Below are 17,579 nucleotides of genomic sequence, written 5' to 3'. Positions count from 1 at the left end.
TGCGGGGTCGTTACATCACACACCCACAAAGGTCCCCCGAGGTTACACTCCCGTCATCGTTTCCACAACCTCTCACACGTGACGTCGACTGCGCTCTGACCTGAAAGGCGACGAGATGGCCTTCAGTCCTCTCCTTATCGGCGAGGTTGGTGATGCTGTCGGTGAGGTCAGCGATGGAGCCGGCGCTCCACTGGTTTATGTCCTGCTCCATCGACCTGAGGTCGTCCCACAGCGCTACGAAATAACCCAGCCTCTCCGTGTTGGTTTGGATTCTCTCTGAAACCTGAAGGAGGACAACGACGAGAGCAGCAGCCTAAATTACCGCCGAGCCACCTGGATAGGTAGGCACCTTTCCATATTTATGCCTGGTTTCGGTCTGCCTCAACAAAGGGTGGGATGGTTTACCCGGAGATGGAAGGAAAACAAGGCTTAATTGGTTTGACAGATGTGCCGAAGAGAAGTGAGTGAGAGACAAAAGGAGAGCGGGAGAAAGGAGCCAGCTAACGTGTCTAGACTTGTTTATATTGCCGGCTTATTTGTGACAGCTGAGCAGCCAATGAAATCCCACAAGAGAGAGAAAAGAATATGGTAAAAGTAAAAATAGAAGCCGACAACAACAGCTCAAATCTTATTACTACATTTTTTTTAAACTACTATTTTTAAAATTATCATCCTGTTTCAAGTACTGACCATTGCTAGCATTAAATTCTGATCTATCTCCCATCTATCTCCCATGCCAGTGCATTTATCTAACATTTAACACTAAATGAGAGACCCACTGTGTTACATTTCATCTTGATTTACTGGAATAAAATTGAAGATAAAACATGTTGTGGTCAAAAAAAGAAAAAAGAAGAAATAATTATTTAAAGGGGGGGGGGTTGTTCACAAGTTTATAAGGAAATGGCCATAGTGTGCCACTGCGTTTCTACAGTAACCTAGAGCAAAGTTCTGCTCAGGGTTTTTATGTTTTCACCCTCTCAGTTTGAATAGGAAAGCTGTGGGATAATATGAGGCGTCAGAAAATAGGGTTAAAATGTACAGTCCGCAGAAAGAAAATAAAGCAAAAAGCTAAAAAGAGCTAGCGTCCACCTCCAGCCACTGGTCTCGGAGCAGCTCCATCTCCCTCTGCATGGGGTTGGCGTCGGACTTGGGAATCTTCTCCAGCTCCCTCTGCAGGTCCTCCACCGTGCTGATGAGCTGGTCCATGTCCTCCTGCTTTTCTCTCAGCTCGGCTCTCACCGCCTCATGCTTGACAGGACAGAAAGAGCGGAGTGTCAACGAGTCGCCACTAGAGGGAGTGATGCCGCGCAAGCTGGAAATAGTGGCGGTGGCGGTTTCTGCGACTGCATACAAAAGAGGTGCCGACAATGTAAATTAAGGACAACATGAATAAGGTTTTTTTTTTCTTTTCTTTTATTGGCGAAAAAACATTAAACTCAATAAAATACATTTTAACTCTTGACTGTCCCAAACTATAGCTTGAAAATTCCTGAAAATACATTGACTGAACTGAAAGAGCAGAGACAGAAAACAAACAATAGAAACAGAAAAATCTTTTATTTTTTTCAAAAGGTACTGACTCGGTTGAACGTCTTCTTGGCCTCCTGGGCGTTGTGGTTGTGGTCCGGCAGATTGTGGGCAACAGTCTGAGCATTCTCCACCACCGCGCCGAGGATTAACTTGAGGTGTTGGAACTGGCGGAGCAGATTGACCACAAGTCCACTTTGTTCCTGGCTGCAGAGGATAAAGAGGGCAGCAGAGTCGCCGCTTCTTAAAGATGCATTTGGGTTTATTTGTTTTTTATTTGCAACCGCTGTCTTTGTTTAATCCCTGCCTCTCTACACTCTCGACGCAGTCAGGCCAAAAACAAATAAGTGAAGAATTTTAAATGAGATGATAAGTCGCAAATCCCTCTGTCAACCCCCTCCCCGTCTTCTCCTTACCCGCTGATGATCAGACTCCTGACGTTCTCCCAAGCTGTTTTCACCAGCGCTACCTCCCTGAGAGCCTCGCCGGCCAGCTCGCTGTCTCTCTGGGCCAGCTGGCTTCCCTTCTCCTCTAACCACCGTTGGGAATGCTGCAGGGACTGGAGCTCATCCTCCAGCTGGACGAAGAAGCGCAGCCTGGGAGATATAGATGCAGGGGAGAACAATGTGGATTACTAAGCTGATTCCAATATGACACATCTCAATTTGCCCGAAAGACGGGCTTCGTCCTTCTTTTCCTTTTTTCCACCCGCGTGATGAACAATCGCTCGAGGCTGTCTCGTGAACCAGATCTCAAAGGATGCATTCATTGAATTCAGTCAACAATTTGTTTTGTTTCTGGGACAAAAACCAGGAAGTAACTGCTGAAAGCTGCCTTTAAAAGCCCCCAGAAGAAGAAAAACATTCAGTCAGGCTGCAAGCTGAGCAAATGCTATGTTTTTTCCCCACAAATACTATTAATCACGAATCCTAGATGCTTTATTCACATTAACAAAGAACTGGAGTTGCAACAGTGACTACAATGTTTTCACATTACTCTCAGTTCTCTTCAGCCCCACAAAGTCTTGTTGGATGACTACTAATGGCCAAACTGGCAATAAAAAAAAAAAGGAATTAGGAATGTTTGAATTTGGAATGTGTGTGTGTGTGTACATGTATATATATATATATATATATATATATATATATATATATATATATATATATATATATATATATATACATACATATACATATATATATATACTGATTTTTCACCAGGTACGAGAGATTATTAACGGTTTTAGAAATTAAATTCCAAATTTCAGATTAAGTACGAAGAGAGAGGATTGAGGAAGTGAACTGTTCACCACCCGATACAAAATTCATACACCACCAAAAGAAAAAGTGCAGTTGCCAGTGGGTTTACCTGTTTTGGAAGGCCTGAACAGAGCTCTCCCGGGCCCCTTCTTGGCTCGCGTTGCTCTGCAGCTTGTTCAAACTTTTCATCACCTCCTCCCTCCTCTCCCTGAACGAGCTCCACAGTGCCCCTAGAGTGTCGGCCTCGCTCTGCCTCCACCCCACGCACCTCTGCACCTCCTCCAAAGCCACGGTGAGGCCCACCGCTTGCCCCCTGCAGGACGTCTTCCCCGGAGGGCGGCTCGAGTCCTCCGATCCCGGCTGCTCGGCCTGGCGGAGGCTCAGGTGCGCCTTGCTCAGCTGGCCGTCCAAACCCACGGCCTCGGCCTCGAGCTTGGCTATGTCTGCGGCCCCTACTCCGATCCCGCGGCGCAGCTCCTCGGCTTTGGAGCTGTCCCAGCTCCCTCGGCCCTCCGCCGCCTCATGGACGCGGTGCACGACCTCTCGGGCCGCGTTGTGCCTCTCTAGGAAAGTCCTGAGCTGGGCCAGGCACTCTTTGCGGAGGAGCAGGAGGCGCTGGGACTGATCGAGCGGCTGCAGGCAGTCCTCCTTCCAGCCACCGAGCTGCTGCCGGGCCTCCGGTGTGGAACGGTGGAGCAGGAGGGATTCGCTGAGCTGAACATCCGTCCTCAGGGAGTCGTGCGCCTGAAGCTGTGTCTCATGCTCCTACAAAGTATCAATTTGAACTTGTTAAGGGTGACTGCTCTTTTTAAGCAAATGACAGCATTGCTGATTTACTGATTTACCTGGAGCTTAGTAAAAGCCGCCTCCAGATCAGCAACGTCGACTTGGGAGGAGCTCCTCAGGTCTGACAGGAGGATTTCGCTCCTTTGGGTCAGAGTCAGCAGCGCCTGGTCAAACTGCTCCAGATGTAACAAGTGAGACTCAAGCAGCTCGAGCCTGAAGGAGAAAGAGTGGAGAGAAAACTATAAGACATCTTGAACTTGTTAGATTAATGTCACTATGATTGTGATGGGCGAAACGTCAGTTGCCTTTGCGAGATGTTGTTCTTCACAGAGGCGCTTCTGTCCCGGATTTTCCGGAGCTCTTCGCGGAGCTCGGGGACGCGAACCTTGGAGGCCGTTGGGTAGAGACAGACGGCCAGATTCTCAAGACCCTGAAGCAGCGCATCGTAGGACGGCGTCTCCCTCTGCATTTCCTGCACAGGTGGGCGACAATGGAAAAGTCACGCAACAGCAAATGAAACACGACAACCTGCACTCGGCGAGCAGAAAATAAAACCAGTACCCAGTGGAAAACAAGAAGTGAAAAAAACAATTACCTGCACATTTAGTCGTTCATTCCTCAGTTTCACTTTGTCTGCACAAAGCAGGTCAGTGTCCGGACAGCAGACGGACTCACACCTGGTCAACCAGCTCCTCATGGAGGCGCTCTCCTTTTCAAACCTTGGGATTGGAACGATGGAACAGTCAAGACGAGAAAAGAGGAGAAAAAAAAAAATCTGAACAAGCCCTTATCAGTCACAAGGTCACAATAGGGCAATCATATCTGTCCAGATCACCCTACGCTGTTCATAATCGCCCATATATAAACCTACAGGAGAGGAAATGAGGGTGACGCACATCGCTGCACACACACAAGAACGACAACAACAAGCCGAAGTGCAGAAATCAGATTCACTTACCGGCAGAGGAAACAAATACATAAACAAGCAGCAGAACATAAAAGAATTCTAATGATGAATGGGGATTTTTTTTGTTTCATCTTTGAACAGGAACAAAGGATGGGGAACAAAAGCTGCTGCAGCAGTGGGAGTCTATTGTGAGATGAATTCAAGTGTGATGTGACTGGAGGAGAGCTGGAGATGGCTGACCGGGGAACAGACAGGACGGGGTCAAAGTCAGGATACGTCTTTTACAAATGCAATAATAGGAGATGTGGATTCTGGATATGACAGAGGAAATTGGTACCGAGAGAAGGATTCCGGGGGAAAAGGGACAAACACAATAAAGAGGAAATAGCAATTTTATGCCGTTATGACGTTTAAACCGTTATCAAAGTCCAGATGAAATAAAGGGTGAAGGAAGTGACCCGCTTCCTGCAGTCAGCGTTGAAAAATGCCTCCCATCTTAGTAATTTTATCAAAACGTCGAAAACGTAATATAACATCCATAACACGTGTTTGGTTGTTTTTTGTACCTTTGCCACAGGGCCAGGAGGCTCTCAAGCGTCGACTGCTTCTCTGCGGCCTTCCCCGTGAAGCCCTGCTGCTGCTCCTTGAGCCCCACCACGTCCTCCTCCAGCTGCTGGCACTCTCCCAGCCGCCTGGTGGCCGTTGACAGAGCCGCCAGCCGCGGGCTCAGCTGCTCCACGGCCTGGCAGATTTCCTGGACGAGACGCAAGCGCAACGCGCGTGTCGTTGGTCGGCGACGCAACCATGTGGTACATTCGAGCGGAACGTTTAAATTAAATATTGTCATCATTAGATTGTTGTATGATCATCTAATTCAGGATTCCATATGTCTTGCTGCAATAACGGCCGTGATTTGCTGCTTTTGTTTGCTGCATATTTTTAGGGGACATGTCAGTGAGTCAAACTCTGGCCCAAAAATCACTACTGGCTCGCCAGTATAAGACAGCACATGTAACACTAATACTACAAATCCCAGAATGCTATGCTCAATCAGGACAGGACATTCATTGGAGGATATTATTATTATTACTTAATCAGTTTATTATTGTTACTTTATTTTGAAATTTATTGGGAAAAGGGTTACTTTTGAAGTTTAAATCAGAAGGTCCACATAAAAAGGTTCACTGTTATATCTTATGGAAGATTCTTTTTTTTCCAATAAATATCAATGTTGGCCCCCTACAAATGTCCAAGTTGGAAATTTTGGCCCACTGTGTATTTGAGTTTAACACCCCTGCTCTAAACAGAGGGATAAATATTTTACTTTCAGAGAGCTGTTACTTTTTATTTTGTTTCAGTTGTTGGGCAATTTATTATTGCAGTGCTACTAAATTTGCACCCAGGATGCTGAATAATCTGCAAAGAGGGTCAGGTGTGTGCATTTCCTCTTACAGTATGATCTTGCAAGCACTTGTAGGTCTCAGACGAGGAGGTGCAGTTGGTGAGAGGCAACTCCAGTTTCTCGCCAAGGTCACACATTGTTTTCTTCACCTGTTCAACGACACACAATATCCAACGCACTTATTCAACAATACGCAGACCGCCGCTAAACGGCCTTCGTCTTGTTTCCGGGCAGCGTCGTTACCTGTTCAAGGTTATCGTTGTACCGCTGCCTGGAGGAGACACTCTGGCTGAGGTGGCCCTCCAGCTGCTCAACTCTGCCCTTCAACTCGTCCCAGTGGCACTTCATCTGCGAGAGCTTCACCCAAAAGTGTCCCGCCTCCCCGGGGGTCACGAACCTGGTCAGGGCTTCGCAGTCGGCCTCCATGTGCTCCAGAGCCGACCTTCTTTCTTCTAGAGCTCGCTCCACCGTCTGTGAGGATGCAACCAGACAAGACAGAGGAAAATAATGGAAAAACTGATTTAAAAAAAAAAAAAAAAAAATCTTTTCAGGCATCCATGGAATTGACTGGGGGAAGTCTGGAAAATCCAGATTACTTTTTCAATTCTACAATCAATTTATTCTTATAGACTTTTGGTTTTTGCTGCAGCCAATTTCCCCTCCAGGTTGGATTAAAATGCCATCTTATTTTTTCTTAATCTCCACAGCCCTCTGGCCAAACTGATACTGTCTCTGACAGCAACTTTGAGGCACTTGGAGCGAATGAAAAATGGGGAAACATGGAAAAGCAAAAACACTGAAAGTAACGTGCAGATTCTGCAGATTGCAGACTACAGACAGGCGTGCGCGCTGTACGCACCTCCACTGTGCGGATGTGTTTGTCTAGAGGCTCGAGGGAGGACATGGCGCTGACAGCCTCCAGTTCCTTCTCCCACTCGCTGGCCCACGCGGTGAACGCTGCCGATTCACTGCTGAAGCGCTCCCACCACGTGCGCATCATCTCCAGCTGGACGGTGCTGGGGGACGATAAAAAAATACAAAAAACGGCACCTTTAAATTAATTTTTTTTAACCTAGTTCTGGAAATCATCCCCTGATGATGTCAAAAAGGGCACTGATAGCTTGTTCAGGTTGGTGAGTGGCCACAACCAAAGTCCGATGTTGATTTCACCCTGTGCTTCCTTCCAAACATGCGGGATGTCCAACAAAAAGGAAATTAAATAAAAAAAATTAAAAAGAAAATTAAAAACTTTTTTTTAGTTTTATTTATAAAAAATAAAGAAAAATAAAAGCAAAAAGTCCTTTAATCTGCATTTTGGTTTGTGGGGGAAACAGACATACTTTTTGTTGAGTTGGCCTTGCAGTTGTGTGACAGCATCTCCGGTGGTCTGCGCCTGCTCCAGGAGGACTTTTTTCGTCTTGGGACCCAGCTGAGCGTCTGCCGCTTTCTCCAGGAGCAGATCTGCTCGCACCGAGCACTCCACAGCCTTCATGAGGAGCTCCTGCGCGCGAGGGAGAAACAAATTCTTACTGCACGTGGCCAGAGACGCAGAGTTTCGCGGTGAACGCACAATTTTCACATGCTGTCTGTGATTTCACACCTTGCTCTGCTCTATTTCTGCTCTCAGGCTGTCAAGGCTGTTGAAAATCAGGTCCCTGTGCAGCTCTTTGTCAGTGCGGTTGATGAAGCTCCAGACTGCTTCTCTCTCTGCTTCAAAACGTTGCCAGGAGCTCAGTGTCGCCTGAGGACAAAGAAGAAGCTGCATTATAACAAACTATTGAAAAATATTGTGAATCCCCCAAAAATAATTACCGAAAAATATTTGTGCATTTCAACTTTTTCCTTGCAGATAAAAGCGTTCAAGTGTTTTGCAGATTTGCTCCAGGAACGTGTGAGAGCCTTGACAAATATTACAATAACACAACCCAGATGGCTTACACCGCAATCAATATGTGGTTCCATTTCAGATGGGGGTCCGATCAGTTACGAAGGCGTGCATGTGTGTGAACATGTGCAAACTTTGTCAAAGTGGGAACGAGACGAGAAGCCGGACTCGACTTGCCTGCAGGTTGCGCTCGTTCGCCTCTGAGCTGCGGCCGACCTCTTTGAAAGCTTCTTCCAGCGCCTGCAGTGACTGATCGAGCGCCTCGCCTTCCTGCAACTGCCGACAGTGGGACACCAGAAGCTCCGCCTCTCTCCTGTTGGCGTTGTGCCGCTGTAGTTGTTGCTGAAGGGAACGTCGGAGACGATAAAGCATGTCAAACTGCACAGATTGCAAACATGGTGACAAAATGAACGTGGAGAGAATGGCGTATCTTGACATCCTTTGAGAAAACTGAGCATTTTTTTTATTTTAATTTTTCAAAGGGGAGCAAAAAATGTTCAACCATAGTGTGACTGATGCGTTTGGTGTTTTAAATAAATATCTTTTGGCTTTAAATAGAACAGAAAATACACTGTATCTGTACTTAGAGACAGTAAAATAACAACTGCAGTGTTTTAACTGGTTTAGAATAAACATTGTTCACCAAGAGGTATAACTTTAGTCAACCACATTGCACCACAAGTCCAAGACATGAGTCCAACATGAGTTCTGTTTGCAATATGTTTTCTTATGTTTGATGAGATGCAACTCAGTCGCCCTGTCAGCCATTTTAATGGCCTTCATTTTTGTATTGCGGTGGATGGGAAAAATGCTTTTTGGGCCCATGGGATTTTTTTTGTTGCCACAGTACCTCTAGTGGCCACTGGGGTCGGCAACAGCGGTATCCAGTTCTTATAATACATCCATGATCGGCAGTGTACCTGATAAACAAGGTAAAGTTGTTTGGCTTCCTCCAAACTTTCAGCGTTCAAGATCATCCCGGCGTTCTCTTCAACCTCCCTCTGCGCTCCCAGAACCTCCTCCAGCGCATTACGCACCTCCTCCAGAACCTCCTCATGCTGACATGTTGAGGATCCCTCCTCGGTCCACTGTGGAACCACCAATGATTAGACGGAATGTTTGGGGCTTTTTCTTGTGTGCGTGTGTGTGCACAGGACCATTTTCTGCAATATCTTCAAACCTGATTTAGCGACGAAAAGAGTGACAGCATGTCAGCCGAGAGTTTGGTCAGAGCTGCTCTCTGCCTCTGGACCTCCAGCTCTGAGCTGACCTCTGCTAATCCAGCGAGACGACTCTTGAGCCAGAACAAGCTCTCTTGGCGGGCGTCTATCGCTTCATGAATTTCCTACAAGCAAATAACCAGTTATAAATAACATCTCGGTTTCATAAGACTGAGCGTATTAAGAGGAGAAAATGAATCTGCGCATTTCGCAAAATAACCTGGACAGCTGCATCCATTTGCTCCTCATTGTTTGTGTTGGTCGCCTCTCTCAATAGGCTCAGCTGCCTCTTCTGAGACGAGAGCCAATCAGAGAGCTCGCAGAACCTAGGAAAGGAATGATCAGACAAGACCCACCTGAGTGGAAACAAAGAAACAGCTTAAAGTCAAAGGGCTCCCAGCCTTCTTCTACCTTTACCTCTCATTCCATTCTTTCCATTTGTCCGGGTGCTGCTCCAGCGTCAGGTGCCCGCTCCTGATCTGCTCTGCCACATCCTCGACGACCCTCCTGGTGGAGTCCAGCGACCGGTACGCGGGGTCATTGTCGGGCAACTTTTGGCACAGATCTTCTATGTTCCTGATCCTCTTTTCGCACAAAGCGAGGGGTTTGTTATCCCGGAAAAACGCCTGGAGACGAGAGGGGAGGAAAACTCGCTGTCACTGTCTGACTGTTCATTTTCGTAGCTTTTCATCTCTGTAAAAAACCCTACTCTGTGCTCTTTGAGGACTCGCTCGCTGGTGCAGGTGCCTGACAGGGCTCGCATCTCTCTGTCCAGCTCTCCTCTGCAGTCGGCAAGGATCGTGGCCACTCGATTTTGCTCTACCTCCACCTTCAGGCGGAGTAGGTGGGACGGTATTTCGCTCTGGATGTCCTGCGGAAAAACACGGGCAAAGGAAACACGGCGGATAAGACACAGGAAATGTATAATATATAATTAATCACGATTAATCGAGAATTGTGATTCTCGATTAGTTATATCGAGAATCGCGATATATATCGATTCATACATGTACATATATATATATATGAATCATGATAAATCGCGATTCTGGATTAATCGCGATTAATTGCATTGTAGCCCTCTGAATTGGAATTGAATTGAATCAGGTACCTAGCAATTCCCACCCCCACTATCAACACTGGGAGGGGGGTTGCATTCACAATCAGCAAATCACAGAGGCTAATTACAGAGGGACTGTATGAAAGCGGAAGCCGTTCATGATTAAGATAATGAAGTATCGGCCGTGTGCCTCCGGAGAGGCGCTGTAATTAGTGAGGGGCCTCTAAGCATGTTGACCTCTGACCTTCCAGTGTTTGTGCAGCCTGCGGACGGTGTCCTGCAGGCCAGGCTGCTCTTCTTGAGGGAGGATGTCAGTCAGCTCATCGCATGCCTTCAGGAACACGCTCAGAACCCGCTGGTCCAGTTGGCCAAAGTAGTCCTGCGCAAGAGGAGAAGGAGACGCTTTAACCGGCGATTATTACTGATACTTTCCATCTGTCAATACCGCCGCAACTGAAAGGTATTTGCGCGCCAGATGTCAGTTTTGATCTTACGCTGTGCTTTTTCAGCAGCTCCTCGGCTTCCCCCGTCTCCTTCAGGCAGCTCCCAGCCTTCTTCATCACTCTCTCCAGCTCCTGTCTGGATTCCTCGAACCTCCTCCTCAGGCAGTTGTTGGCCTCCTCCCGCCTCCTCCACTCACCGACCTCCTTTGACAGAGCCTGAGAGAACAAAAAGATGGCGAATGCAGCAAAGCCTAATAATGTTATTTGCCCTGCTTCGAGCGAATGGGCTAAAAGCTATGTTTCTAATTATTATCAGCATCTCCTGATGTTTTGTGTCTTATTATTATAATCAGAGTTGTAGCCAGCGTAGAGGCCCCCTGTGTGTGTTTGTGTATGGTGCCCTCGGCACGGACCTGCGCCGAGCTCTGTATCTCCGCCACCCTCTTCTGGAGCAGAAACAGGTCGAAGTTTCGAAACACTTTGCTCGTGGAGAGCGCCCTCTGCAGTGTGTGGTAGTTCCTCTCAATCACAGACAGGCAACGTTTACAGCTTTGCTGCTGGTTCAACAAATCCTGGGGTAACAGACACAGACACATCATAAATGCATTGGTCAATAGTGCTGCGGGCAAAAGATGAGGATGACGGCTAGCTATTGCTAGCCAATTCAAATTTTATTTAGTACTTAATCTTGTAAACTCAACCATGGTGTGTTTTTAGTCGTAGACACAACTTACACCATGGATGTATTATAAGAACTGGATGCCGGACTGCCAATATGGCAGCGCACCAATTTTTTCCCAGTGGCCACTTGAGGTACTGCAGCCAAAAAATCCCCATGGGCCCAAAAATAATTTTTTCCAAAGGCCGCTAATACAAAAATATATGCCTTTAAAACAGCTGACAGGACAACTGTGACCTGAAACACGATTCACAGCAAATCCTTCAGGTGAAGATTTTTCAGTTGTGGTCTTCCAGTCGTTTAAAAAAAATCCTGGCGGCTTGACTTACACTCATTGGCCATATAACTAGTCAAACTTTTGTGTCATCGTTTCTCACCTGCCACTTCTGTTTCTGCTGGCTCTGGCTTTGTGTTTCAAGATCTCTGGCAGTAGCGGTGATGCGACTGGCCCGCTCCAGGGCTTGGTAGAAAGCTGTGACGTGCTTCTCCATCTCCTCCAGCAGCGGCAGAAGGGCGTGACACTCCCGCACGAAGGTCGGGCATCGTTCTCTCACCTGGAGGACAGATCATTTTGGCCGATTCAGAAAGTTAAGATAGATAAGATAATCTATAAGACTAGGGCTGTCGGTCGATTAAAATTTATAATCATAATTAATCGCATAGTGTCCTGAGTTAAGTCACGATTAATCGCAAACTAATTACAAATTTTTTACCCTGCTCTTAATGTAACTTAATGATATTTATTGTGTTTCTTATACTCGAGGAAAAATTGGACAGGACAATAATAATTCCTTTGTTGTTCAGTTCTTCCGACCGAAGCGGCACTCGCCTTGCTCAGCTGACTCTTGGCAGTGGCTATTGTTGCCATGACCCTGGCGGCCTCGTCCTGCGGCGCATCCTTAGCTAGGAGCTGAGCACTGCGGGCGGCCAACTTGTACTGTGTCTCCATGGCGGCAACCTTTTGCCTGGTAATCTGAAATGACACGTGAACACGAAGGAAGGGGTCAATCGCAGTCGGGCTGATGATGATGAGCGCCCCTTCCTCAGAAGCTCAGAAGCCTGCATGGATTCCCACCTCCACGTCCTGCAGGAAGGATCGAAGGTTGAGGAAAGACATCTGGATGGGAGTATTGAGCTTTGCCTCGGCTGTGTCCAGGAGCTCTTTAAGGGCAGACACGGCCTTCAGGTGATCTTTTCTCCACTTCTCCGTCTCGCTCACGCAAGCATACTGCAGCAAGGGAACAGTACAAACAAGGTTGCTGAAGTCAGAAATATGACCTCCAGCTCAAACTGTACTGCACTAGTATCATATCTTGTTCACTGCTGCAATTATAGTTTGTATTATTTTGACAATAGAATTGAGCTCTTTACTTGTTTGACTTGGAGGAAGAGCTCCCTCCATCGGCCGTTCATCAGCAGGAGCTGCTGCTTGAGCTCCAGCGACACCGTGTCGTCACACGTCTCGATGAGGAAACTCCCGGCATCGTTCATGGCGGCGTGCTGATCCACCCAGTGGCCGAGATTCTTGAAGAACTCCTGGAAGATTGACAGATCAAAAGCGTACCCCCCACCCGAGATGAGCAGACGGAACGTCAAGCAGTAAGAGAGACGCGGCAAAAAAATTAAGTGAAAACAAAGAATGACGAAAATAAAGAATGAGAGTCGGAAACAAAGGCGTCTACTTTATGAAGAAACAAAGGGAGGTATTGAAAGAGAGAAACAAAGACGGGGACAAAACTGGGGTAATTAGCTGTCTAATCCTTGGTGGGGATGAAAATTTGCGGTAACCATGGCGATGTGACAACTGGAACACCCTGGGTGACTTGCTGGGAGTCTATGAGATCATTCAGGCAGTTGACTGAGTGAAGACTACTAATAGGATCAAGATCAAATGGTGTGGAGAGACGTCACCCTCGTACCCGTCGCACGTTTTCCGGCTTGTCCAGCGCCTCCTCGGCGTCCTCCAGCCAGGCCTGCAAGGAAGCCACGGTGGAGCTGTACTTCTCCCAGTTGGACAGCACCTCCTCCAGCATGCTCCTCACGCTGCGCACCTCCATGGACAGGCTCCTCCACTGGGTGACGACCTCCCGCAGGAACCTCCGCACGCCGGCGTCGCCCTCGTCCGCTGATGGCGAATGAGAGTAGAGGTCGACTTTGACAAAGACACAACTGGAATCGCTGTTAGTGTTCATTTGCTTCAAACATAATAGTGATGACAAAATGGTCATTATGAGATTAAATTAACATGATAGACAAACTAGACCTTGGCTTATCCGTGGTAATTAATTTTTATTCCTTTGCTCAGACAAATCCAAATCATAAAAAAATGCTTCAAAATGACTAATTTGCATTTGTTCGTATTGATTTGTAGCTTGTCAAGAGCAGAGATGTATTCAACTAGACTTGGATTGTCTATGATTTATTGCTATAGCTTTCTCTGGATTATCAATCATGTGAGGCTGCACCACTCTTGAGATGTAAGATAAATAAAATAGTATATCGGACCTTTAAAGTATACAACTAGAATCGCTAATTAGCATTGCGGTAGTTACACGTACATGTGTGAATGACACTCTGTGCGATGTTACATGTGGGACATATATCCACAGAGGCACAGGCGGCACCAGCAGCCTGATGCTGAGCCGCATGCCTCTGCAGGAAACTCTCTGACCTCAAAACCTTATTGCATCACACAGGGATGAAGTATATTTACTTGTGTGCTCTATTTCCTTCATAAAAAAAAGGCTCTGGTCTCCAAAGTCCTGCACTACATACGCAACGAGTGCAGATGTGACTGCGCAGATGAGCAAATAGATCAATAATCAAGTTGTCCTCTTATTCTCTCATTCCTCCGTCGCCTCAAATCCCTCTTTAGATTTTGGGGTTTAAGCTAGCAGAAAGGTTCATGTTGCAGGGATGGCCGGCGGGGGAGAGTCTTCATTTGTGTGGTCCGCTGATCAAGCCTCAAATGCCCTGATTTCCCGCTGCATCTCACTTGCCTGCTCTGCATGGCCTGAAGCAAACACAACCCCAAAACTTAGCGGAACCAGCGAGCCTCGCTGTTCGAGCCCAGAGAGACGCGCAGAAATGGAGCAAACCCTCTAACTGGCAATTGGGGTCGTATTCCCCACTGAGGACCGGGGACTGCAGGAGCCTCAATTAGGTGAGGGCTGCGGGCCCTCTTCTCGTACCAGGAGTAAACTGAGGCGCTGCCAGGGGAAGAAAACGGCTTCTTTATTAAGTTGTTGAAGGTTAAGATATTCAAAGCACATAGCCAAAAGCGCAACAAGGGTTTGGACGAGAACAGGGGTGAGACACACACAAAGATATCTACTCACGACGCTACTTCCTGTTTGGTCGAACGGTCGCAATTGTGAACAAACTACTGATATCAGGCTGTTGCAACATTTCAACAGGGAAAAAGAATGTGGAAAAATAATTTTAAAATATTTATGAGGTAAAATATTTTGCAGTATGTCACCAGGCAAGTGTTGGTCGTTTCTAAGCACCAAGTTAACTTTGAGTTTTGGGTTTTTTAAATGCATTTCATTAGACAGTGAGAAAATTGTAATATCTTGATTGTTTCATGTGAGAAATCTGGTTGTTAGAGAATATGAAGATGCAAAAATGTACAGCTTGCAATTGATAAAAGGTGGTCAACCAAGCTCATCCAGACTGCATAGTGAATCGTGACTGTGCAAACCTGTGCTGTCGGCACTGACAAAGGCCTCGGCCGACTGCTTCAGGGACTGGAAGGACATCTCGTAAGTCTCAAAGAAATGTTGCTCCTCCACAAACGACTGATGAAGACACAACAAAGAGAATAATGTTACCCATGATATGTTTTAACTGAAGATGTTGTCAAAAACTGTTGCAATGTTGTAAAAAGTTTGGATTGAAAATATAACACAAATTGTTTTTGCACATTTCGTACGTGTGTTAGAAAGACATAAAAGAGAAAAGACTAAACCTGAGCTTACAGCATAATCGCGGAGCATCAAATCCACAGACTCTTGTCTGCCATACTTTATAATCCACGATTTGATCTTGAACTCTGCTTGGCCGAGAAAGGCCTGCATTTTGTGTTTGTTCTCCAAGAACTCCATTTTTGCCAAATGGAGGCTACAAGATGTGGAGACAAAGTTCATCCTGGGAAAGTAATTGTTTACAGAAAAATGCGTTAGAGGCAAAGCACGAACAAAAGATGAGGTAGGATCGCTTTGAAAAGACAAAATACTTTGACTTTCGCTGCTCATTTACCTCTCAGCCATGTCCTGGAGCTGGTCTGGGGGAACTGGGACGCCATCCACGCTTCTGTCTTTGTGGATCCTCTGAAGGATCTGCTGGTGGCTCTTCAGGTTCTTTAAAACATCCTAAATAGTTTCATACAAAAAGACACAAATATATGTGTTGTAATGAATACAGAATTCAACACTGTCCTGAATGCGAGACAACAATCAGTGGGAATCTGCAAACCTTGTGCTGCTCCAGAGCTTTGTGGACAGTGTGCGCCGTCGCCTCGTGCGCATGCTGGATGACAAACTCCTGTCTCAGAGCTCCTTCGGCCTCATGCAGCCAGGTGCCCACTGCATCCAGGGGGGCTGGCAGAGACCTGTCCAGGTGAAGGTGCCAATCCAGGAGCTGCAGTAAGAAATATGGGTTTCTTATCAACAAAGAAATTCTTGATTTGCTCTTATTTTCTTTTGTTCAAACAATTAAATGAAGACAATCAATGAAGACAAAATTAACATTGTTAGTCTAGAGAAATTCTTGATCGTTGACGGGTTGCATTATTTGTTTACATGCTACATAAAAAATGAGTTTATCCATCTGAAAAATGTTTGTTTCAAAATGTTTCATTTGAAAGGAAACAGGAAGGGGACTGAACAAATCCTGCATCTTGTCACATTTAATTGGGCCAACCGGATTGTTCTGTATTTCCCATTTTATTTTGAAATCTGTTTATTCTGTTGTCAGCATCCTTCTCCTTTGTAGTTTACGATGAAGCTTTTCTGTCTGCAAAAACCCGAGTGGTCTGCTGGTGTTTGGAGCAACAGTAAATGGTCATCACCAAACCCAACTTCACTCTTGCCCCTCTCACCGTGTTGGAGACCCGCTCCCAGGCCTGCTTGACCAGAGCCTGGTCCACAGTCAGTATCCCGTCCTTCTGAGTGGACTGCAAGGCTCCCTCCACCTGCCTCCTCCCCATCTCCGCCTGGACGCGCACGCCCTTGAACACCTGTAGGGAAAACGGCGTGACTCGAGGAACAAAAACCACAATGAGCACACGCAGGAGCCGGAAGACGTTCATATTGTTTTTATCATCCCCGGTGATCCCAGGCAAAACCTGTGGCTGATTACCCATCATGCCTTGCTTGTGTCTGGCTTAGGATCCACCCACGTTCCCCCCGCCCCCCGCAAGTGCAAAGCAAAAAGAGGGATATCCCACTTGCTGCTGAATATGGAAAACATCCCGAGGCTTGCTGCAATAAGCCAGACTGACTGAAAATATGAACGGCTGCCGTCTGATCCCCTCGGTGTAAAGCCACTGATTAAGCTGATAATAGGGACTGTCTGCGCGCCGAGTGGCCAGTTCTAAAGTGCACGTCCACCCAGACGCGCACGCACACACACACACACACACACACACACACACACACACACACACACACCAACCTGGTACTGTTGAGCGAGATTGCCTTCAGTCTCTTGGGCCTGTACAGCATCTCTCTCCAGCTGGTCGAGCCACATTTTGAGGTCCCTCAGGCTCTTTCGCTGCTCTCTCTGGTGGGGCCGGGATGGAAGGGAAGGAGGAGCAGTGGTGGTGGTGGTTGGAGAGACAGAAACGGACGGTGGGAAGTACAAAAGGGGAAAGGAGGGGGAAAAAAGAAGACGAGAGTGAAAGATGGAGGAAAACAAGAAGATGAAGGGAAGGAAAGACGTCGGAGCAGTTGATGGAGAAACGGATGGAGATGGAGGAAGGGAGGAAAAAGAGGGCGTGTGCCGTTAAACATGTGTTCCTCCTAATCCTCCGCGTCTCCCTGTAGGACAAAAACGTCAAAACCCACAGCTGCCAGAAACACTCAGCTTAAACGGGGTACTTTGGCTGAGACCCCCCGCTAACATTTCAATGGATTTTAAGTAACCGTGATGACAACATTATGCTGCTTCAAAGCTGGTGGGCTTAATTTGGGGAGCTCTCCCCTTCGGTTTTATTACTTTATTCTCTCAGCTCCAGTGTGGATGGCAAACTTTCATCTCCACAACAGTCAAACACACTTGAAACAACTGGAGCTCATCATCTTTATTGTTGTTATCGCTCACAGCAGCACATGATTTTTTGTCTTTTTGTTGTTTTATTTTGGCGTGAAAACACGAGAGCCAATTGACTTTTGTTCAACAGAAAAA

The 17,579-nt window shown here is 46.8% G+C and overlaps 1 protein-coding gene across 1 annotated transcript in view; it reads right to left on the bottom strand.

Moving 5' to 3' along the window:
• The window catches only part of syne1a (spectrin repeat containing, nuclear envelope 1a), a 140,391-nt gene that overhangs the window by 87,230 nt on the left and 35,582 nt on the right, over nt 1-17,579 (bottom strand). The window contains exons 10-43 of the mRNA XM_076013543.1: nt 16,848-16,955; nt 16,273-16,410; nt 15,648-15,812; nt 15,432-15,544; nt 15,152-15,320; nt 14,875-14,971; nt 13,091-13,296; nt 12,543-12,707; nt 12,247-12,399; nt 12,001-12,144; nt 11,549-11,725; nt 10,906-11,064; nt 10,544-10,708; nt 10,294-10,428; nt 9,699-9,860; nt 9,407-9,615; nt 9,210-9,315; nt 8,950-9,114; nt 8,690-8,857; nt 7,947-8,111; nt 7,485-7,625; nt 7,225-7,385; nt 6,744-6,900; nt 6,128-6,355; nt 5,935-6,033; nt 5,049-5,236; nt 4,171-4,294; nt 3,881-4,047; nt 3,635-3,788; nt 2,899-3,554; nt 1,947-2,126; nt 1,584-1,737; nt 1,093-1,251; nt 101-283 (exon numbers count right to left, since the gene is read on the bottom strand). Coding sequence (XP_075869658.1) covers nt 101-283; nt 1,093-1,251; nt 1,584-1,737; nt 1,947-2,126; nt 2,899-3,554; nt 3,635-3,788; nt 3,881-4,047; nt 4,171-4,294; nt 5,049-5,236; nt 5,935-6,033; nt 6,128-6,355; nt 6,744-6,900; nt 7,225-7,385; nt 7,485-7,625; nt 7,947-8,111; nt 8,690-8,857; nt 8,950-9,114; nt 9,210-9,315; nt 9,407-9,615; nt 9,699-9,860; nt 10,294-10,428; nt 10,544-10,708; nt 10,906-11,064; nt 11,549-11,725; nt 12,001-12,144; nt 12,247-12,399; nt 12,543-12,707; nt 13,091-13,296; nt 14,875-14,971; nt 15,152-15,320; nt 15,432-15,544; nt 15,648-15,812; nt 16,273-16,410; nt 16,848-16,955 — 5,820 coding nt within the window. The remainder of the gene's footprint in view (nt 1-100; nt 284-1,092; nt 1,252-1,583; nt 1,738-1,946; nt 2,127-2,898; nt 3,555-3,634; nt 3,789-3,880; nt 4,048-4,170; nt 4,295-5,048; nt 5,237-5,934; nt 6,034-6,127; nt 6,356-6,743; nt 6,901-7,224; nt 7,386-7,484; nt 7,626-7,946; nt 8,112-8,689; nt 8,858-8,949; nt 9,115-9,209; nt 9,316-9,406; nt 9,616-9,698; nt 9,861-10,293; nt 10,429-10,543; nt 10,709-10,905; nt 11,065-11,548; nt 11,726-12,000; nt 12,145-12,246; nt 12,400-12,542; nt 12,708-13,090; nt 13,297-14,874; nt 14,972-15,151; nt 15,321-15,431; nt 15,545-15,647; nt 15,813-16,272; nt 16,411-16,847; nt 16,956-17,579) is intronic.

The sequence above is a fragment of the Nelusetta ayraudi genome, unplaced genomic scaffold, assembly GCF_046127955.1.
Source record: "Nelusetta ayraudi isolate G7.1 ecotype Tasmania unplaced genomic scaffold, CSIRO-AGI_Nayr_v1 ptg000151l, whole genome shotgun sequence".
NCBI classification, from domain to species: domain Eukaryota; kingdom Metazoa; phylum Chordata; class Actinopteri; order Tetraodontiformes; family Monacanthidae; genus Nelusetta; species Nelusetta ayraudi.
This window is presented reverse-complemented; position numbering and strand designations above follow the sequence as displayed.